Source organism: Cololabis saira, chromosome 3, assembly GCF_033807715.1.
Source record: "Cololabis saira isolate AMF1-May2022 chromosome 3, fColSai1.1, whole genome shotgun sequence".
Classification (NCBI taxonomy): Eukaryota; Metazoa; Chordata; class Actinopteri; order Beloniformes; family Belonidae; genus Cololabis; species Cololabis saira.
In genome coordinates this window covers 25,939,118-25,961,871 of record NC_084589.1, presented here as the reverse complement: position 1 = coordinate 25,961,871, position 22,754 = coordinate 25,939,118, and the positions used below count along the sequence as shown (strand labels likewise).

The following is a 22,754-nucleotide window of genomic DNA, read 5'->3' as shown; positions in this document are numbered from 1 at the left end:
GTCACTTTGGCGCGCCTTGAGTGTTTACCTTCATGGAGCGCTCTTCTCGAAACTTTTTTCACGTTTCACTTAATTATCAGCATCGAAAAGCAGAAAAATGTGGATACTGACACCCCTACAGCCTGAAGGTAACTTTCTTCGTTACCAGTAACGTTTGTAAGCTGGCTCATGACTGAAGCGGCTGAGACTTTAGGGCTTGAAGAGAAGTTGAGTGGAAAAGCTGAAAAGCGTGAACTCTTCCTGCAGAAACTGCACCGTGGTTGGAGTTTATTACCATAGACATATATGTCTATGTTTATTACAGCTATTTGTCCGATGAAGATGATTTAATGCAGCTCATTTCAAGCCTTGATTTATATACACACACGCACGCACACACACACACACACATATATATATATATACATATATATATATATATATATATATATATATATATATATATATATATATATATATATATGTATATGTACAGTAGGCTACTCGAGTTGTAAAAAAAAAAATCAGGGGGGATGGTGGATTTTATCATATGGGAACAGATAATTTGTGCTGATTACAAATAATATAATATATTACAAATAATAGCACTGACCAAAACACCTGCAGAAATACTGCAGGAATGACATAGCAGCAGTTAAATGCAGCCTTCTGTAAGCTTTAAATATCCACTGGGCTTACATCAAATACATCAAAACACAACAATAAAAAACTGTTTTCTGAACTTATCAATATGACTCTGTCCTTCACAGGATAAGTAAAATGGATCACTGCAAAAACTCAAAATCTTAACAAGAATATTTGTCTTAGTTCTAGTTAAAATGTCTCATTTTAGTAAAAAAAATCTCATTACACTTAAAACAAGACTCATCACTGGAAAAAACAACAATTTTCACCTGTTTCAAGTAGATTTTCACTTAAAATAAGTAGAAAAATCTGCCAGTGGAACAAGATTTTTTTGCTTGTAATGAGAACATAAATCTTGTCCCACTGGCAGATCACTGGCAGATCAGATACTTATTTAAAGTGAAAATGTACTTGAAACAGGAGGAAAATTGTCAAATAAGTTATTTTTCTGGATGATTTTGACCGTTTTTATTTCAGGAGGGATGCCATCCCCCCTCATCCCCCCTCAACTCGAGTACTGTATATGTATGTATGTACATACATACATACATACATACATACATACATACATACATACATACATACATGCGCACGCGTGTGTGTGTATAGATAGATGGATGGATGGACATCTTAAGGAAAATTGGGGCATCTAGTAGCTGAAAAAACACTATTTTAAAAAACACCTAACAGTAGACAACTGACTCACAGACATTCATACACAAATTACATACATTTAGGAAGATGTTCAGGGGGAGGAGAGACAGTGTAGCTTGGGTAAATAGTGCAAAGTACAAGAGATAAATAAATTACAAATAATTTACAAAAATGAGTCCGTGGGTGGGTGACGGGGCAGGCTATATATATATGTATATGTACATGTACATGTATACACACAAGTTACGGGTGTGGACATAAAGACCAAAAGTTTGTTTTGCAATATATACTTGAATCAGTGTGTTTGAAATGTCCTTAAGACACAGACATATGGAGTGGAGATCATATTATTATTGTTATTATAATTAATATAATTAATATTAATATTATTGTTGTTATTATAATTGTTATTAATATTAATATTAAAAACATGAAAACAGTTCGGGCTTAATGTTCATATACATACATACATACATACATACATACATACATACATACATACATACATACATACATACATACATACATACATACATACAGACATCTAGAGTAGTCAGGGTATTGTGTAAAATTGAAATAATAATTAAACAATAATATCTTATGTTAAAAATAGATAAATGCAATGATGAATATCTGAGTGATGTGTGAAACTGAAAATGGTTAAAACAAAGACAGCATATTAAATGTTTAAACCCCAAACTTTTATGTATTTTACTCATTTAAATGTGGTGTCAGCAATTTGGAGACGACACACCTCAGTTTATATGGTTCTAAAATAAAGGGGCTTAGGCTTTTACAAGTAAATATGGGAACAGGTTGATCACTCTGAAAGACTGGATGATTATTCAGAGATCTCTGGCAGCATGGCAGGGTGTAAAAAAAAAAAGGAAAAAAAAATAAGTACCAAAACAAAAATCAAATATTGAATTAATTCTGCTGTGCTGATCACTGTGTGAACTGATGAATGATTTGACAAAGAAAAAATGAAAATGCGGAGGTGAAGTGGAAAAAATGAAATTGGATACCATGTCCTCTAAGATGTAATCAAAAAGAAAAACAAGACGGCATGTCATCGTGGACTGTAGGGAGTTGCATGGGGGAGTGTAGGTAAAAAGCCAGGCTGTTAAGCACCATGAAGGCTGAGATCTCTTTGACAGCTCTGAGGAACATGTGGCTCCACTCAGATGATGTCTGAACACGAGCTTGAGGTCCAGATATTTGAAAAGCCCAAATGTTATGCTGCTGAGATTCTAAGTAAAGAACAAATGAAAAAAGCCTTTCTCTCTTAGATATTTAACTGTTGGTGTCTTTAGTTCACAAACTACGTAAAGATGCTCCAATACCGTGTTTTCTTACGAATACCTGGGGTTTGGGTGTTGGCCAATACCAATTATTAATCCAATACTAGGTGAAATATAATGTATCAATCTATTTATTCTAAATACATTTGTATTTCTTTTAATTAGCATCACATATTTGTTGAAAAGGGGAATCCAGGAATTCGATTTGCAACCACAAGTGTGTCCGATAAAAAGGCATTTGTATTTTGGCCTTTGAACACATTGGAGGTCTAAATGGCAAGCGTACATCTTATTGTCTGCACATGTGTAAGCAGACATGAACTGTCATGTAGGAAATTCATTCTATATGTTCTCCATCACTGCTGTGGCTTTCTAACTTTATTTAGGGAATTTCTCTCATTTCATAAAAACAAACTCCAGAATTTGCTGCTGGACTTCGTCTCTCTTTCCCTTTGACACGATAAACTTATACTTGATCACATAATGGGTCCTTAATGCTCAAAAATGCTGCTCGTGTTAGTCTGGAAACCGCCTTACAGAATGAGCATGTGGCATTTTCCTGATGGGATGTTGTTAATTAATTGATACCAAGTGAGTTAATTCTATAGATCTATAGTCAGTTTTTATAAACCATAGTAAGGCTTTCACATAAGTGAACTAATAACCCACCATCTTTCTCTTAACAGGTGAGTACCACTATCTCCTCTCTGGCAAAGAGTACCTAGTGGGGCGCAAGAATTGTGACATCGTTCTTCCCAACGACCAGTCCATCAGCAGGTCTCACGCTCATCTAACTGCTTCTGATCAGGTGAGAGAGGAGACAGAACTGTTAATTAAGTATTAACTATCATATATATTACTATATATAATTATTAATAATTATACAAACACAGTATATACAGTTTAATTGGACTGAATAAAGAGTGTAAACTGTTGTGGATCAGTTGAAATTATAAGCTGCAGCATGTCCTTAACTTTGATCCAAGCATTAATTATTCTAAGGCTAAATATTTCGAGGGTTAGATGGACACACACCACCTGATCTCAGCGACTCTTTGCAGAAACTCGTTTATACGCTGACGTCACAATTGTGTGTTTACAGAGTGGCACCTGACTAAATATGTATGCCACACCTGCCAAACTACACTGTTGTCACTGCGACTGCCATGACAAAACCACAACCTCGTCTATAGTAACGTGCAAACAATTGCTTGAGCATGAGTGTTACATTTCATCATTAATGTTACTTTGTTGATTTAGATTTTTACCGATGATGAAGAAATACATGATCTATTTTATTTTTTAGAAACTATTTTTTTTTATAACCCAATCACTGCAACAATATATGTATTAAAAAATACTTGATGTGTAATGACACTTTGACATACGCATTGGTCCTGTATGTGTCAAAGTGTTCGTAGTAATCATACTTTTAATACTGTATTGTCTTTAATAGCAAAGGACCGATACTTGTACCCATTTACACCAGCAGGTGGCGTAGTCGTGTTATTCAGCGTCAACTATGACAAACATTATTACTTTTGCCATATTTAATTTTTGTATAATTTTATTGTATAATATTATACAATAAAATGTTTTTTGTCAAATAAATATTTTCAGCAGCGATCAGACATCACTTTAAAATTGTGTGGAAGCTACTTAAGTTTGATTTCTCACGTGAAGAATCAGCCAAGCAATATCTATTCTTTGATAAGGAGACTGTGGCTCATTTATAAGGCGACATAGTTCTCAAACGCTCCAGTTAACTTGCAAATCATCATCGGTTTTAAAAATACTCTTTGACAAAGGAACAACACAGCTTGAAAAACAGAGAAGAATAAGGGGATGAGCTGCTAAAGGAGCTGGGATGTTTGAGGAGCTTAAGGACAGAAGCAAAAATAATTTAAAAAAGGAGCAGTTTCAGGAGCAATGACACTTAAAATAGAATACTGTCACCATTGAGCACTGATGTGCAGCCAGTCGCAGCCATTATGGAGTGTTATATTAGACAATAATAGGACAGCACCACCTAAAGGTTGTTCAGAGTATCTAATAATGATGATATCGTGCACTGCCCCACTGTTTTGTAGCTGGAGGACATGCTTGAAATGCAGGCAAGTCTGTAATTCTTCCCATTTGCTCTTAAAGAGAACTTGCTGGGCACGAATTTCCTCCTGATTCTCACTTTCAAAAGAGCATATTTCTCATTTTGAAATGATTAGTTTAAAAGAAGAATGTTTTATTTGACTGATGGATGTAATAATTTTGTTTTTTGATTTTAGACCTTAACTCTAAAAGACACCTCCAAGTACGGCACATTTGTCAATAACCAGCAGCTGACAGCAGCACCTGTGGACCTGACGTCGGGAGACAACGTTACGTTTGGCGTTTTTCACAGCAAATTCAGGTATTTAATGGAAGAAGTGGTGGTGAGTTACGTTGGCTCAGAAATAGTTTAGTGAAATCCTGGATCTTCTTAATTTTGTCTTTTTTGTCTCAGTGTGTTGTGTCAGAAACCTGTAGTGTGTTCGTCATGTGTGGACAACGCCGGGAAGGCATTGCTCTCTCAGGCCCTGCTAGCTTTAGGTGGAAAACTGGTGAACACCTGGACCCAGGACTGCACCCACCTGGCCATGCCCACTGTCAAAGTAACTGTTAAGGTCAGGTCCACTTTGTATCCCCGTTAAGCACAAACACAGTTCACATTCACCACATATTCATGTTTTCCTCTCCTTTCTAAAAAAAATCAGACTATCTCTGCTCTGCTGTGTTGTCGTCCCATCGTGAAGCCGGAGTTCTTCTCAGAGCTCAACAACGCAGTTCAGCAAAAGTTGCCACTTCCTGAAGCTGAGAGGTACATTATTGATGTCAGTCACAGATTAACTTGTCCGGCACCACAGAAGTGAACATTAATTCCTTCATGTGTTGTTTTTCCAGTTTTATTCCTGAGATCGATGAGCCCAGCCTGAACAAGGAGGATGTTAACCTCAAAACAATCCCAGTTCGGAAACAACTTTTCAGTGGAAAGACCTTCATTTTCCTCAATGCCAAGCAGGTGTGTCACTTCTTCTTCTATGATTATCTTGTGATGTTTTCCTGCTGCTCAAACAACTGCTGTCTCATTTAGAGGTAGAAGTCACACAACAACAAGTTTCTAGTATTTACTCTTCTTTAATCAACTATAGGGAGTCAGTGAGACACAGAAGTCAGAACCTGTTGGTGATATAATTCCTTCGCTCTTTTTTTTCCTGATGTATGGCAAAATAAATGATATACTCCTGTGAGCCTTATGTTTATCAGTTGCCAAGCGTTGAGTCTTCAGTTTGGGGTCCTCTGAGAGAATCACAGCTGCCGCCAAGAGCTTGTTATAACACGAGCTGCAAACACCCATAATTACTACACAATATGTTTCCACAAATGCACCACAACTCCACTCTTCTCCCCACACTTTTGGGTTGTTGCTACACATACTTCCTAATTACATGTGCTATTTACATCAGTGCAGTCAGTTCAATGGATGCAGCAGGTTTGTTTGAGGCTTTATCCACTCTCTGTGCCGCTTACAAAAGACTGCTGTGTAGTTTTTGGGTTACGTCCTGGCACTCGTGTGCTGCACTCAGACAACACCCCACCATCTTTCCAGTGTTTAGAAAAACCTGTATTTCAAATGATCTCCTGCATGAGTGAGACGGTGCTCCTGGAAACAGAAAGCTCTGGAAAAGGCCAGATCACAAGCAAGTAAAGCCAAAGGTTTGACCTAAACGTTTATTAAGGCTGCAAGCAAAAAGTACATTCATGAAGAACGGTCAATTTTTATTCAACGACAATATAGGACAAAGTAAAAAGCCAAATCTATTTTTTTTTCCACCCTTTCTTATTTGAGTTAATGTAATCAAAATTGTTAGCCGTACTTTAAATTATTGAATCAATTAATTTACACATTCTACTTGTATGTTTGTGTCTTCAGTTCACGGATGAAGAGATGACGGATATAAAACCTGAACCTGTAGAGGGCTCAAACATGATGGAACAGAAACGTATTTTTGCCGTTCAGACGTACTTTTATAAAGGGCATTTGTAATGTTTAAAATATCTTTTGTGCGAGAGAACTGATGTGAGTGAAGACACTGCAGAGCTCAGATAAAAGTGCTAAACCTCATTCTTATCCGTTGGAGAGCAGAACCGCTAGCTATGATATCCTTTTGCCGTCACGGTGCCATGTGGGGATGATGCATCATTCCTCTGTTTGCAGCTGAAGCGTCTGAGTGCAGCGGTGACTTTTGGAGGGGGCAAGAGTGAGCTGTTGGAGGAGGAATCTCTGCCTCGCAACCTGCTGGAGTCTCCACACAGCTGTGTGGTTGATGTTGCAGCGGGCAGCTCCCAAGTGCCAAGTGCTCCTCTCTCAGAGTGGGCAAACTCTGTGAGGAGCATCATTCAAAGGTAGCCTGCAATCACCTGCCCTTTATTCAGGAAAGCCCTTTAAAGTGTGTTTTAATGGTTTATTTGTTGAGGTTGCTGGGTGATTTTTGACCTCTTAAAGACCCTCTCATTTCTCCTTTAACCCCCGACAGAAAAGGCCGTCGAGTCATCGTAGAGTCTGAAATCGGTTTGGCTGCCATCTACGCTTCCTGTGACAAGTACTGCAATCCCTCCTGTCCAATGACAGGCTCCGGTAAGAGTGAACACACAAAAGCACTGAAGGGGATTCTCTATTTTCATTTTTACATAATATTTTCTTCTTGTTTTTATTTGATTGCACTTTAGATGATGTGCAAAAAGTGAAACCCAGAATCCCGAGTGCGTCACTGTCGCAGAACGTGGCCGTGGATGAGACTGTGTTAGCCACAACGTCTCAGAACATCACAGCTTACGCAGTCAACACAGAGCAGTCGCAAAGGTACGCTCAAGCTCTCCCTGACCCACATCCGCTACCATAGCGGGTCAAGATGTCCGCATTTTTTATTCTCGATTCTTTAGAACGGAGATTTGTGAGATGACGGGAGTGATGGCGGTCGGAGAAACCCCTGACAAGAAGCAAACCCACAGCAGTCAGATCCAGGGACCCAGGCGTGCAGCTCAGACGCCGACTACTCAGTGCATGGTGCCAGATACGATAAACTCATCGTTTAACGCTTCAGAAAACAAAGACTCTCAGAAGAAGAAACTGGACTCCAAAGTAGCAGGTAGCTGCATGAATGAGACGTTTCAATTTCAATCCTCTAAAACTCTTAAAAAAGATCATGATTTATAAAAAATCAGTGTAATAAAAAAAATTATATACACACATATAAATATATGTATATATTTATGTTTTGTCTTGTGTACTTCAAACAAAGACTCCCATCCTCCTTTTTGTTTCAACATGAAGATATTTAATTCTATATAATCCGGATGTATCATGTTTGAATTTCTGAGACCTCTGTAGCACAATAAGAATAATTAAAAGTAAATAGTTAAATACTGTTGAAAAAATAAATCATATTATCCAATACCAAAAAAAAAGTGGAAACTTTTCAGGAAAAATAGGGGGTGGTTTAATTATAGTATATAATAAACTTTTTTTTATTATTATTATTTAGGATTTTCTGTGTTTTATTTCATATTTCAGACTTAAATGGAAACTAAACGGTTGAATAACATTCTGGCTATATCTGGCCAGAAATGTATTTGAGCAGCTTTATTTTGCTTTGTAGGTCTGAATCATTTTCATATATTCAAATTTTACTTTCGTCCACTATTTAAGTTTACCCCTAAAGTTGCTTGATAAATGTGCTTCAACATTCAGTGGATTATCATGTTAAATTGTTTGTGATTTCAGCATTTACCAAACTACTAGTAGTTCTGATTTTTTAACCATAATCAAGCTGTAATTTATTTGTTTTCTTCACAATCTGTTGAGATATTGTGCTAATTAGTAATCTTTAAAGATGCTGGTAGGGTGACTTTTTAACTTAAGAATAGGTGTTTCTCCCCTTTCTGTAATGAATTATGCCAAGATGTGTTGAATGGCAGCACACAGACACACACACACACTCACAGGTGTTAGAGACGTATTTCTCCTCTCGTTTGCAAATTTTCATTAAAGCCATCTTTTGTGGAGTTTCAGGTGAAGGAGGTGTTGACATTAGACCACTGCCGCCGTCTGCTTCAAAGACCAACAGTGGCAGAAAGTTCCCTTACAGGCAATCTCCTCAGAAGCCAAAAACGTCTGCACAAGCTTCTCCACAGAAACAGTCGACTTTGAGCAACTTCTTTCAGCCTGTTAAGAAGAAAAGGTAAGCACGTGGATGTTTTGTACTTTTGAACACCCAGTTAGACCCATCATGGCTTTGAGTGGCACCAGAAAAGGAAGACATTTAGTCCATCACAGATCCCGTAAAGCTGGAACAGTCATGAGATTTTAAATTAACTTATTTCACCTGCAATCATATACTCATTTTGGTTTTCTGTAATGAATTTGATTAATATCTAATATTTATTTAATATTTTTGACGTGGTGACTTGTGGTAACACAGCTCCATAGGCACTTTTTAATAGTTGCGATGCTTAACTGAAAGTCAACATATTCAGAAACGCTGATTTGAAACTGAAAACCATGAGTTTCTCATCTCGGGGTTCGTTAAAGCGTCTGCCTGAATAAATAAAAGCATTCTGTATCAATCGGTATCATAAATTATTATGTATAATTTTATATATATATATATATATATATATATATATATATATATATGTATATGTGTATATATATATATATGTGTATATATATATATGTGTGTGTATATATATATATATATATATATATATATATATATATATATATATATATATATATATATATATTTATATATATAAATTATTATGTATAATTGTATGTATGTTGATATTTTATTGATATTGATAATTAAGAAAAACTCAATCGTAGCACACCAAAGATTTTTTGGTTCATTCTTTGGTATTAATTCTTAATATCTGAATTGAATAATTAAAACACGTTTTGGAAACCTGAGAGCTTTTCTTTATGTGACTCTGTTTTTCATCTGGCTCTCTCTCTCTCGAGGCCTCTGGAGGACGAGCTCTCAGCTGTCATGTCAGAACCAAAGCGGCCTGCACCAGAATCATCCATCACTCTTCAGGCCTCACACACCCCAACCATACCCAAGCAAATGCCCTCATTTAGACTCAGTGGTCCTGCCGCTGTGTCCCAGACTCCAGCTGGGTCGTCTGATATGTTTTTAGGACGCTCAGAAAGTAGAAAGAGGAAAGAGATTGAAGAAGAGATACAAATAGATGAACTGGAGTCCCTAATGTCTGAGAATATGGACGACTTCGACGACGAACCATCAGGCTGTCGAGAACAGCAGCAGAAGCCAGGAGTGCACAGTCTGACCAAACAGAAACAAGATCAACAAACGAGGAAGAAGCAGCGCTCCGACCCAGAAGAAAATGGAAGGAGCAAACGTAAGCCACAGATGAGTCCAGGAGAAGAAAGTTTCCAAAAGAACTACAGTGAACGTACCGAGGAGCATCTCGTCTCTGTTAAGACAGAACAGGTACACTCAGTAGACCAGAGGACAACTAATCAGGGGCCCAAAAAAACCCCAGAAGTGTCTTCTGCCAGCAAGAGTAAAGACATAACACCTCTCGAAGATGATGACGGATCATTAATCGAGGTGAAGAAACATTTGTCCTCAATAACTTTACTTGAAATTTGAACAATGGCTTCAGTTCATTTTATGTGCAACTTTTTCTCATTTATGAATCTATTATTCATCTCTTCTTTTCTTTTCTTTTCTTTTCTTCAAGGATGAAGAATTACTTAAAGTTGATATTTGCCAACCAAAAGAAGAGATCAAGGCTTCTCTTAAACCTGTTATGATCAAGCAGGAGGTTCAGGTAAGTCCTGTAAAAACAACGGTCTCGTCTTTTTTGTGCTTCTCTCCTTGAATGAGATTCACTATTTTTATGAGCCCGAAAGTCTTGGACGGCATGCAGTGAAAGCATCAACGTCTTAATAATTTGACACTGATAAACAACAGCAAATTAAAAAGGTTTAAAGGGGTTCTATTTTAGAGCATCAAACCACTATGATGTCAAAACCACAGCATAACAGTTCCAAACAGAGTTAGGATGTCATCTAAACAATTTCATTAAAACAAAATGCACTAAATTACAAATCATTGAAACATATTTTATTTAAAATGATACAAAGACTTTGTTCCTAATACACACTGATGATGTAAAAAATCTGTTGTATGATGGATTCTTTTGTTTATGTAATAATTGCTCAGGCATCATGTTCTGGGTCTCTGGAAAGCATCTAGAGACAACATTTGTTGTATTAGACGCTATACAAATAAAATTGAATTGAATTCTGACTAAAGTTCTGTCATTTTTGTTTTTTAGGAATCAAAGATTGATGAAGACCTTCCTCAGAAGCTGGTGATGGTGGAGTTTAGATCCCTCACTGTGACAGCTCCTCCTAAAACCAGACCAAAACAGATGCAGGACAACGGACACATCAGGAACTTCAAATGTTTCCGCAAGGTCAGATGATGGTGACTGTGCACAACAGACACACAAAGCAGAGGCTCTTTTCAAAATTTAGATAAAAATTCCGTTGAAATGCAAACCCTGTTTTCTACAAACAATATCAAGTTTTTTTTTAAATGCAACATAAACTTAAATCTACAATATGTACAGTATAACTGTTGAACTTGTATTTAACAGATACAACTTAGGTCTTGATATGAATTCTCTTCAACTCCACTGTATTTAGAAACTCTAGACTAATGTAGAATTGGGTGTCATAATGTTAATAGGAAAAATAATGGGGTTAACAATGCAAAAGGAAAAGAAAGATTGAAAACCCCCGTAGACTTCACAAGGAAAACCTTTCTGGAAGTTTCCACAAACTCCTTATTAATTCATCTGCAAAATGTAAAAATCATCAGAGAATCAGTAGTCAGTTCAAACAAGATTTCTGTCTTAAATTGCAAATAGCTTATTTTGTTTCAACATCAATAGAGCATATACTGTAAAACGATTCCTGGAGTCTGGGAAAACCTCTGGAAACCACTGTGGGATGCATTTGAAGCTCCCAGGCAATCCTGCTACGGCTCCACCAGGACTATTGTAGTTTTTCAGACATACAACACTGTGGAAAGGTCTCCCACAGATGGGAAGACATTTTTTAAACAAAGAATGGTTGAATATATAAAATTTTAATTATTTTGATCGATTTGTCTATTATTTTTGTCACTTTTTTTTATTAATGAGTTCAATTGTGTTAATTTGTAAAGTTAGGAAACTGAATAAAGGATCAAAATTAAATCAATATGTGGTATAATCAGTCCATTCCCTTCAAAACAGCATTAATTCATTTTAAATAAAAGAAAAGCTTTTATAGGATCTTAGTAAACAATTAAAATAGAAAATATTGAAAGCAGTCTTTCTTACAACATTTCATCACCCCTGCTTAAGACTTTTGCCCAGTGTTGTATAATACCATCGAGATGGCGTCTGTGCCAAGGAGTGCAATGACTTATTCAAGAAAAAAATGTTAATTATTTTGCGTTCTAATAGCAACAACTCATCTTCTTCTTATTATTATTATTATTATTATTATTATTATTATTATTATTATTATTATTATTATTATAGTTGTTTTGAATATAAATCTTCCTGCATCTGTGTGTGACAGACGTGCATTACGGGTGCAGATGGATTCCCACACACTATCAGGGGATCTGATCTGTTTGTTCACAACAAAGGCAAGAACTCTGATCTGGATGAATGGTTGAAAGATGCAGCTGAGGTACTGTCACACTTGTCATTTATTTTTTTGATATCCTGTCATAGTTTTTGCATTCTCCATTTCAAACTTTCTGAACATGATTTTTCAGGAGGAACGTCAGACCAGGCGGGATGAGACACTAGGAGATGACCTGTTCAGGTAAGAAAGTGAATCTCTTTTTTGTTGGCGTATGACATTGTGTAACTTTATCATCTCCCTCTTCACTTTCCATAAAAGTGTAAGTGCTGTCCGTTTCTGATCGTAAAATCAGGCTCTGACAGCAAATTGAAGAGAAAAGTGCTGCGATAAAACCACTGCAACTTGAGGTTAAACAATCAGAACAGTGCAATTATTTCATCATGGTGGTTGCCATGGTAATAGTGGTGATGTAAGCTGGTGTGTTTTCTTTGACTAGGCAGAAAAAGGGACAGTCTGACATTGCTTTTGCGTGTGTATCAGGGCTGAACTGTTTGATCACTGATTCATGCTCGGTCAGTCATGCGAAGCAGGGGAACAGACTCTTCTGCTAAGAAAACAATCTCAATTTTTTTTTTTTTTTTTTTTGGTAGGTCTAATCAAAGTTTCCAGGCCTGCTGTGCATGAAGCTTGTTTGCTTTTAGCTATTCAAACATTGTCTGTGTTTTACAGCGCTTAATTTGGGCTGTTTTTATTGTTTCAAAATGCCTCTGAGCACATTCAGGAGTGATCCATGTGGAATGTTAAAAGCCCGTCTGGTTATTTATGGATACTGTACATGGACAGATGTTTGACGTGCACTCTTTTTTCTGTCTTTAGGTACAACCCCACGAAAATAACAAAGAGAAGATGAAATATCAGTATCTTATCTTACTCCAGATATGATAAGTTTCACAGAAAGTATGTAAGCCTGTGTGGAAGGAGTTCAGAAGTCTATGCATAACTGCTTGGAGTATTTCATCTCTAAAATTGTTCTTCCAGTTCTCTACAAATGTATTCAGTCTTGTATAATTACATCTCTGACAGCAGACAATGTAAGAAAACAGTCATGTTCAGCGTTTTCTCAAAGTTTTTAATTGTCATTAATAAAAAATATACCATACAAAACATTAAAAACTCCTCATTTGTGCAAGAGAGTTTTAAAAGTACTTGCTGAAAGCAGCTATTCTTTCTGGTTGAACTTAACTCAGGACAATATATTCCTTGGTTTCAGCAGAACTAGAGACTTGAGGAATTCAAGTCTTACCGCCTAATAAGTGATTTCCAGAGAGTTAATCCTTCAGGCACTTTCTCAGATCTGAAACACTTCAGATAAGTAGTTTTCATGTTACACGTCTGGGGAACTTTCTGTGCAGGTAGTTGAAGCTCAATCAACCCTTCACTTTCACTGAAGGTGCCACATTTAGAGTTAACTCAGTATGAATTGTGCATGTTTTATTTTTTTTCTCATGAGCTGCAGAACTACCGAAGGAATCGGGACTGTCTGGAAACACTTTTTATTTTTGTAATTTGCGATGGGGATTTCTCAGGTTATTACTTAACTACTTGTATCTTGAATTACTTTCTAAAATCCATGAATATCTGCATTAAAATGTGGAGAACACATAATTAAAATCATGCTACTGAAGCAGATTGTGTCAGCCGGATTCAACAGCCACTTCTTTTTGTCTTTAAGTAAAGCATAAACAATAATAAAATAAATCGTCTACACTTTTGAGTCACCCTCGTTGCCTGTGCGGTTAAATCCGTTCGCCAAACTCTTCCCCATTCGTACCTTGTAGCACTTTTAAATCTTTTGCTCACAGCAGCTGATGCCAGGCAATGGCTCAGGCCTGCATGCACATATTACATATTTATATCAAAACAATAGTCATAAATCAGTGAAACAAAAAAAACATCAAGTTATATAATTCTGATGAAATTCAGTAAATCAACAGGAAAAAAAAACATTTTCACTATCCAATATGATTGTTAAAATATTAGTAAAAGTTGCTTAAGTATATTTTCAGAGGAAATAGTAATGAGACTACATGAGCATGTTACTTAAGCAGCGCACACAAAAAAAATTTCAATCACATTTTTGCAGATAGTGCTGAAATGACCAGAGGGAAAGAAAAGCTAGCAGAAATAGAAAATGGATCACAACTGTCACCTTTCTACGTTGTTTTTGTCACCTAACAATGCAGTCGTACCTACTGTTAAGTCGTTTTGAGGATGTGGCAGAATAATTTCACACATGTAGAACTAAACTTAAAGGAGACAAAAAAAAGCTTTGCAATTCACGCTGAATTGCAAAATTTTTGGCCTGTTTGTTGTATCTCAGGAACAAAACGTTATCTGCCGCTTCACAGTGTCAGCAAAAACACTTCACATGACTACAATGATGCTCCGGTGTTAATAGATGTTAGATATAATAAATGGTGGGATGTTATTACAAAAATGGTAACTAGTGAATGCCAGATATAGATTGATTTTAAAAGAAAAAAAGGCAAGAAATTTGGACCATGGTTTTTAATTGTGACGTCTAATTTGATGGATGGATGTGTCATTTTAAAAGGCTGTAGTTAAAGGGTCTGGCTGGTGTTTTAATCTATTTTCTACCATGTCCTCTGACCTTCCAAAGAATCATCTTTGAATGTGATGCACATTTATTTTTCTAATAGTATAATTATGAAATCAGAGTTTTCTGTTAAAGTGGTCAGTGTTTTTTGAGTTTTTTTGTTTTTGCAGAAATTGAAACTGATCCAAGATTGTATTACTGTGCAAAAGTCTGCTCCCCTAGTTTAAAAAACCATCCAAATTTATGTTTTAGTCTCTTTATTATGATACGAACAAAAAATACAGTGTTAGTATTAGAGAAAGACACTGATTAATCAGTTAGCCACTTAGCTCATTTTTAATCATCAGTCGCAGAGAAACCCTTATTGGTCAGCCTCATGATTATATCTACTACAATAGAAAATCGAGTGTTCACAACCAAAAAAGAGAAAGGTTTGCTTTTATGGCTACCTCCCTCCGAACCAAGCACAGATTTAACTCTTTCTATGTTTAAGAGATCAAAATTCCTGAATGTTTGTCCTGTTCTGTACTTTGTACCTTAAACAGACTGGAAAATAAATATGGCTATGCTTGAGACTTTGAAAAGACCTTTGCACAAATGGAAAAAAAAGAATATCATTTGACAAAAGTTGTGGACTTTTACTGTTCACTAGATTACCTATTTGAGGATTTTGTCAAACTACGAAAATGAATGCCTTTAAACACTAGAATTACCATTTACTGACCATATCCTGTCAAGATCTTGCATGAGAATAAATTCAAATCTTTGTGGGATTTTTTGCATATTTGTTATGGTATCGTAGAAGAAAGAAATCAAATTTATTAAGCAATGGCTTTACATTATGTTCAATAACTTAAAAACTGAAGAAAAAAATGGCTAAATACAGTAATTAAAGCATTAAATCTTCTTAGCCATGAACTTGTTGGGTTGCATGTTTGGATATGACTAATGAACATTGCTGCAAAGAGTTAATTTTGGATGGGGAATCACAGGTTGCTATGCCGACCCCCCACATCCTTCCTACAACTATGAATAGCATAGAAAGAAATGGTTTAGTGTCCTTTATTTATTTATTTATTTATTTTTACTATTTTCCTTATTAAAGATTCTAAAAGTTAAAGAAGACTTATATAGCAGCTTAAAATTGTTAGTAGATGGATTGAAGACACATGGTGAATTAATAAATAACCCTGATGAAAATAAGGTCCCATTCTGTTATGAGGTTACAGAATTACTTCAAAACATTGGCACATGGTAGCCTGGACATGTGGAGACTTCATATGAAGTCAGACAAGACTTGAAAGCTGTCTTTTGTTTCATTAGAAACTAATGAGTGTACATCTGTTGTCTTTTTGGTCTCAGAAACCTGTACGATGCCGTAGCTTGGATGACGAACACCGTATTATTGAAGAAAGTATATTAAAACGTTTTTTTTTCCTTCTTTTTTCCTTCCTCTTTTCATTGTTGGTTTTAAATCTGTGCCTGAAGACCAGACCGTCTTGTATTGTTTTCTTCATGTTTTCAAATGAAGTTATTTTCTTCATTACTGATTAGCTTTTCTCTCTTCTTGAGTCTCTTCAGCAGACAGGAAGCGATGCCTAAGGCGCCACCCTTCAAAAAGCGAACAAAGTTGTCTCCCACTAATGGACCCATGGCAAAAAGCCCTGGCTCATTGGTGCACTCAAAAGTGTAGGGGTTGATGTCAATTGGGTTTTGCTTGCAGGAGATGGGTCTTGTTGGATCCTGAGCCAAGTACTGGCCCTGTTCCTTCAGGAAAAACAGGTTTGGGTTGGTTCCAATCAATACCAGCGCCATGGAGATCTTGAAAGCCTTTAGAGAGTTGGTTCCCTGCAGCAAACACTTCATGTCCGGCTGGAAGGACACCAAGCAGTGTTCAGGGAAACTGGTGTAGTTGGGAAAGAAGTTGGTGCTGGCCCCTCCAGCTACGTTACCTGATGCAAGCTGGGGTTTAGGGCACATCTTGGCACATACCGAAGAGGCGATGCTAACCGCCTGGGGTCTGTTCGAAGTAGAAGATGAAGCCACATTTGTGTAGGTCTGAGAGCACATCATACTGTACACTTTGTGGTACTCTGGGTACAAGGTCTTGGGCAACTGCTTAAAGATGAGGTCTGGGTTGTCTACGTTCTTGCGAAAAACATGCAGCACTTTGATGTTGCTGTTACAAGCACATAGGACTGCGTCGGCAGCGCTTAAGCCAGCACCTACGATTAAAACCGGATCAGAGTTCATATCCAGTTTTCTCTGACTGAGAGCCAAGCCCAGGTCTGAGATGCTGTGAAATACAAAAGGTAGATCCTCCCCCTCTACACCTAATCGAACTGGTGAATCGGACGCACCAGTGGCCAAAACCACGTTCTCGGCAAAAAGAGAGAAGGGGACATGAGTGTCATTTTGTACCTGCTGATATCCCCTTATTTCCCAGAGAGTCCCCCCTCCTCCTATGTTTATACTCTGCTCTCCATTTCTAAAGCCCTCATTCCCACTTTCTCCCACCCCTCCATTTACTTGATCAGCTTGCCCATTTTCCAGACTTTCCACCTCGTTCCCCCGGCAGAGTTTCTGGACAGAGGTCACATAGGTGTTGTCAACAAAATTTTTTTGGAGACCCTTCAGCTTCACGTAGTCACGGTAATATGATGAGATCTCCTCTGGGGTGGCTCTGTCACTGGTTACATCCCTAAAGAGCAGACGGAGATGATGAACAACAATGGTACAGAACTAAACTGAAGCTTGAGCTATCTCTTTGGTATGAGGGTCTCTTTACCTGCGCTTCCCATTGGTTAAGTCGCTGTAGTTGACGCCAGGAAGCTCCATCCAGATGCCAAGACTAATAGTCAGCATGGAGCCTTCCATAGCCTAAAAGAACAGCGGAAACAACATTGTTGATCAGAACAAATAAGATGATATACAGTGAAGCAGACTCAAGTTTGCAGCTTACATGCCAAGCACCCCCAGGTGTTGCCTTTCCAAGAACCAGATGTGGGATGTGTTGTTGCTTGTCTCTTCTCCACTGAAGGACGGGAGGGAATTCGTAGCCAAAATCAGCATTGGGGTGTAGGAGTGTATCAAAAAGCACAGCCACAGGATTCATTGATCTCCCCTCAAGACCTTCACTCAAATATTCCAAATCCTGCAGAAAAAAAAGTAATTTTCATGTCTCACCTGAGTATTGTGTTTACATAAAGAAAAGTTTGTAGGTGGTTTTACCTGCTCAGTTATGGGGAGGTGTTTGGTTTCCTGTAGTTTCCTGTAGAGTATTGGGTTTGGGTGGACCGTCGCTGTGTCTAAATAAGGCTTGTATCCACTAAGTAGGTAGGAGAGACAAATACCTGATGGACCGTTACCTAAAACAAATCCAAGTTTGAGAAACTGAAAATGTGTATTACAATCTGTGCACTATAATGTAAACTAGGTTGAAATAGATGCTTTGAAGCCTTTCAAATGTGTATAAGATGCAACGTTATGAGCAACAATGTGAATTTAAAGGTTTGCAGAGTGAAGGGTTAAAGTTTACCTATGATGACCGCAGGGAGGGTAGGTGGGTGATCTTGTGGCAGAGTGGTCTCTTCCAGAAGAGGCATGGCTGCAGCCTGGGCCAGAGCCGGCACTGGGGGGGTAAAAAAAAACAACAATAGAGATGTGAAGAAAGTTCCAGATTTTTTCGGCCGCGCATTCAGTATTCAAACGCAATGCAGAGTGTCATTTGTGTTTTGTCTCTCCACTGTCCCCATGTTTCTGTCAGATTATCTGACCAGTTGTGAATCGATCTTTCTGTCAGTGTTATTGTTGTCTTGTGTTCGCTTAGATCTTATCTCTATCCAACATCATCAGCTGACTTGGAAACCCACACATAGAGGAAGAGAAAACCTGTATTCATCCTGTTGTTGTGCCTCCACACAGCAGCCATGGCCCTCCCTTTCTGTCTGGAGCTTCACACACGTGGAAACACCCCGTCACAACACAACATGCCCCTAGATTTTCTCACTGTCGCCCCCCGATGTCTACAAGCCCCTCCCAATCCCATCATACATGGCCTGCGGCGAGGCGGGCTACTGTTAACCCCAGTGTCGCTCCGCAAACAAAAGGGAGTTCTCATCAGATTTATTTAGGCTTGAGTCTGTTGTGAAACGTTGCGGTAGAGTATGTGCAGTGTGTGTTTGTGTGTTACATGTCGGTGCCATTGTGTGCCCGCCGGGCAGCAAATCCCCCCTGATCACTCCTCCCAGTGGGCCCTAATCCCACTGGGCCTGTTTATGTCTTTGCCGCCCCTTTCAATGGCAGCAGGGTGAGAATGTGGTCCTGGCATGCTGACAGACCAAACCATCAGAGCCCCTGCTCCTTTCATAACCGTACCAAACACACACACACACACACATACACACACACACACACACACACACACATAGAATCCCGCCAAAACATTAACCACCCGCTGCAGCAAACAGTGCCCACTGCACCTCATGCTACCTTTGTCTCACATCCCAAATTTCTGGCTCAGTTTCCATAACACTTGTGCACAGTTTTTCTCTCTCCATGTCCATCTCTCTCTCTCTCTCTCTCTCTCTCTCTCTCTCTCTCTCTCTCTCTCTCTCTCTCTCTCTCTCTCTCTCTCTCTCTCTCTCTCTCTCTCTCTCTCCCCCCCCCTCCCTCCCTCCCTCCCTCTCTCCACTTGTCTGACCTGTGTCTGTAGGCCAACCGTAGTCTGTGGTTGTCAGCTTGTTTACACTTTTCAGTGAAAGCAATACGTTTGCAAATATTGCCTGCTCTGCTTTGGACCATTCAAAAAACAAAAGTTTGGTTTTGCACCGCCTCAGATGGTTTGTTTATTGACTGTCTTATTTTTTTCCACTTTTTTTAACCGATAACAAATGTAGCTGGCCAAAATAACAAAATATAATCTAACTGAATGGCAGCATTGATGCTGACTGCGATCATGAATCTTTCAGCAAGTGGCGAATAGAATAAACTGATTCAACAACACAGCATTACATGGGGTTTGTTTTGGATTGTTGTGGTCACTCATTCAAACTAAAGACTTTAAGCTTCATCTTTCAGCTAGAGAATGTTTGTTGCAGTTGTCGCATCAAATACAAGAGGACATTGTAAATACAGTATGATCTGCGTGCATCATGTGTTGTTTTCATCTGTTTTAAAAACACAATTGTATACGTTTTAGATAATTTTGAATGAACAAAATATAGTTGCTTAAGAAGATAAGAGTGCCTGCTCCACACACTGCAATTGTCTTACGAATGAATAAAATACCTTTCCTGGTTAAAAACACTATAAATGAACACATCAAAACTGCTATACCAAAGACAAAAAGCCTAAATGTGTTTTCAGTGAAAGCTTGAGAATTAATATGCAACCCACAGTGGCATACATCCACAACCAATATGTAATATGAAGACCTGAATCCAAGGTAAATTCATGTTTTTTTTCCTTTGTTGCACTGTCTTCCTGGTCTTTTCTACTATATTTGAGCATTTTGCAATTAAAAAAATGCTTTTCTAGAATTGGGTGCTCAGTCAAGTGGCTATCTGTTGAAAATAATGTAAACTTTTGTGTTAAACTTGCGTCACTATTGAGTCAACAAAATGACACAAACAGACTTGAAGCATAGACATTATGTTTTCAAATTAAAATTTAGGAACCATACTTGGGAATATATCTAGTAGGGACTCTTCTTTGAGGACAATTTGCAGGCAGCGGCCTTCAGGTCTGTTACAAAATGAGGTTAAATCCAAACCAGGAAGGGAGCAGTTATTCATGTGGATGTTGACACGCTGCTAGATGATGCAGCAGAGCTGCCTCATCATCATATAGCATCCTTTTAAACCCACACAGGCTCACGGCTCTCATACACTCATGATTCCGTGCAGCAGACGTCCGAGGTGCACATGCCTTACAATCATTGCATAATTTAAGTCAAACTGACATTTACGGGCAAAACTCGGCCAGGAACTGGAGCTCTTACCGTGCTGTGATTTATCTCTCCGTCTCCCGGTTGCGCTCTGTTATCACGACACGCGGCAGCGCGTTTCTAAGCCTATAAATAGGCAGACATCGGTGGGAGGACCCACTGGATCCAACTGTCTGGGGTCTTGAACGAGATAATAAGCCAACCTCTCGCTCGTCATCACACGCAAACACACGCTCACCTCCGTGCGGTTAAATCCAGAACAGACCCGGTTTGGTCAGGTCTGATCAGCCCACAAGTTTCGACTGCCGGGTAGATGTTCGCTGTGTGTTGATAGCAGGACATTAAAGACATTAACCGAGTCCTGCGTCTGTTTTGTCGTCACATGCGCATCTCACCGTGCACTGGGAGGAGAGAGCGCTCTCGGAGTCAGAGCAGCATCTCAGCATCCTCGCTGCGCGATTACATCCTACATAAAGAATAAAGAATTGAAATAAATAATAAGATAATAATAATAATAAAATAATTTAAAGTTCTTATATATATTTAACAAGCAATAGTGATTCCAATATCACTGTTGTGAATTCTGATAATTTATTATAGGTCTAATTTAACTGATGAAAAAAAAAAAGATTTTGCACCTGATATGAGATCTTTCTTCAGTTAAATTGGTAAAAATACTCATGTTTGGGACAGATTATTTTGAAATCAAGTACATTTCTAGGAATATTAGGAATGAAAAATGTAATCTATTCAGAATTATTATTTTTTTTTAATTATTTTTAGATTGATTCTTTCTTGTGAAAAGTAATTCATCCTATACTTGACACAACCACTACATTCATCTCTGCAGACCCCTCACACCCTCATTACATTGTGATTTATCATAACTCATACAGTGTTGTGTATTTCAGATACCTGTTTTGTATTGGTTCAACCAGAGGGACTGTGAGACCTTCATATTTATGTGAGAGTATTCAAGTTAAACTAGAATACTATGCTCTTAACACATCTTGTCAAATCAGTGCTATTGCTATAATTTGGATGGTATAGTATCATGAGCCACAATTAAGTATTGTGACACTCATGCCAGGTGTTATTGTTGTAGTTTTTGTTGAGTTTCCGCGCGTCGATTGCTTTGGGCTGGGCCTAGTCAAACTCCAGGGCCGTTTTTTAGTCCCAGTCCGTCCCTGCCTACAGGCCTTGATTAGACTGGGTTATTATAGGCTTAATATATACAAATAATCAAAAATCTCAAAAACAATGCTGGTTAGGTAACATTTCACTTGCACCCATTTTGTACGCCAAAACCTCCAGACACGGAGACAGATTCTTCCCCAAGCTGTTGCTCTGATGAACTCTCATCACTCAGTCTCAGAGAAATCAACCACTGTGCAATAATAATAATAATAATCACAATCATATGCTGTAACAATGCACCTTTCAATACCTCTGCTGCACCTTTCACTTTTTTTTTAAATTGTATATATGTTAATAAGAACTGTCATTTGCCTATTTACTGTACAGTGAGCGAAAAATAACCGAGTCAAATTCCCTATAGTAAGTTGCTACAACCTGGCACAATGCATATTCTCTTATATTAATGTATTATTGTGCACTGTCCCTGTTTTGAAATAAATAAATACATTACAAATAACAAATCTTTTTTGACTTGACTTGGCCAAATAAACATGATTCTGATTCTGATTCTGATTCTGATTCTGATTTTGTATTTCCATACCTGCACTCATTCTAATAAAAGTAGTTGTGTGGGCACTTTAAGTACGTCAAATAAATACAGTAGCGTGCCTGCATGTATGTTCAGCTGTGACTGTCTTAATGTTAAGAAACTTATGTAGTTAATTGTTATATTGAATGCATTTAGGGCCCAAACGGCTGTGT

The 22,754-nt window shown here is 37.9% G+C and overlaps 2 protein-coding genes across 3 annotated transcripts; one reads left to right on the top strand and one right to left on the bottom strand.

The window, feature by feature from the left end:
• The first annotated feature begins 10 nt into the window (after positions 1-10).
• On the top strand, positions 11-13,473 carry nbn (nibrin). Its single transcript, XM_061716836.1, has 17 exons — positions 11-128; positions 3,266-3,387; positions 4,862-4,986; positions 5,080-5,239; positions 5,330-5,433; positions 5,517-5,634; positions 6,832-7,019; positions 7,151-7,251; positions 7,344-7,476; positions 7,557-7,762; positions 8,686-8,854; positions 9,637-10,249; positions 10,383-10,472; positions 10,983-11,123; positions 12,280-12,393; positions 12,482-12,531; positions 13,168-13,473. Exons 1-17 carry the CDS (start codon positions 98-100, stop codon positions 13,199-13,201), a joined length of 2,499 nt encoding a protein of 832 aa, XP_061572820.1. The 5' UTR covers positions 11-97; the 3' UTR covers positions 13,202-13,473.
• osgin2 (oxidative stress induced growth inhibitor family member 2) lies at positions 13,407-21,030 on the bottom strand. 2 transcript variants are annotated; one of them, XM_061716839.1, is made up of 6 exons: positions 20,910-21,030; positions 18,447-18,539; positions 18,140-18,276; positions 17,871-18,062; positions 17,697-17,788; positions 13,407-17,609 (listed from the first exon to the last, which is right to left on the bottom strand). In XM_061716839.1, the coding sequence occupies exons 2-6, from the start codon at positions 18,511-18,513 to the stop codon at positions 16,430-16,432; spliced, it is 1,668 nt and encodes a 555-aa protein (XP_061572823.1). In that variant the 5' UTR covers positions 18,514-18,539; positions 20,910-21,030; the 3' UTR covers positions 13,407-16,429. The 2 variants fall into 2 exon arrangements, with proteins under 2 accessions (XP_061572823.1, XP_061572822.1); XM_061716838.1 differs by lacking the exon at positions 20,910-21,030 and adding an exon at positions 20,592-20,624.
• Positions 21,031-22,754: the final 1,724 nt, after the last annotated feature.

Excerpts from the sequence above, each read along its gene's own strand:
- nbn (XM_061716836.1), top strand. The coding sequence starts at position 98 with ATGTGGATACTGACACCCCTACAGCCTGAAG. Across the intron at positions 129-3,265 it reads GACACCCCTACAGCCTGAAG|GTGAGTACCACTATCTCCTC; the intron begins GTAACTTTCTTC and ends TTCTCTTAACAG. Across the intron at positions 10,473-10,982 it reads TGATCAAGCAGGAGGTTCAG|GAATCAAAGATTGATGAAGA; the intron begins GTAAGTCCTGTA and ends TTTGTTTTTTAG.
- osgin2 (XM_061716838.1), bottom strand. Across the intron at positions 18,063-18,139 it reads ACCTCCCCATAACTGAGCAG|GATTTGGAATATTTGAGTGA; the intron begins GTAAAACCACCT and ends TTTTTTCTGCAG. Across the intron at positions 17,610-17,696 it reads TTAACCAATGGGAAGCGCAG|GGATGTAACCAGTGACAGAG; the intron begins GTAAAGAGACCC and ends TCTGCTCTTTAG.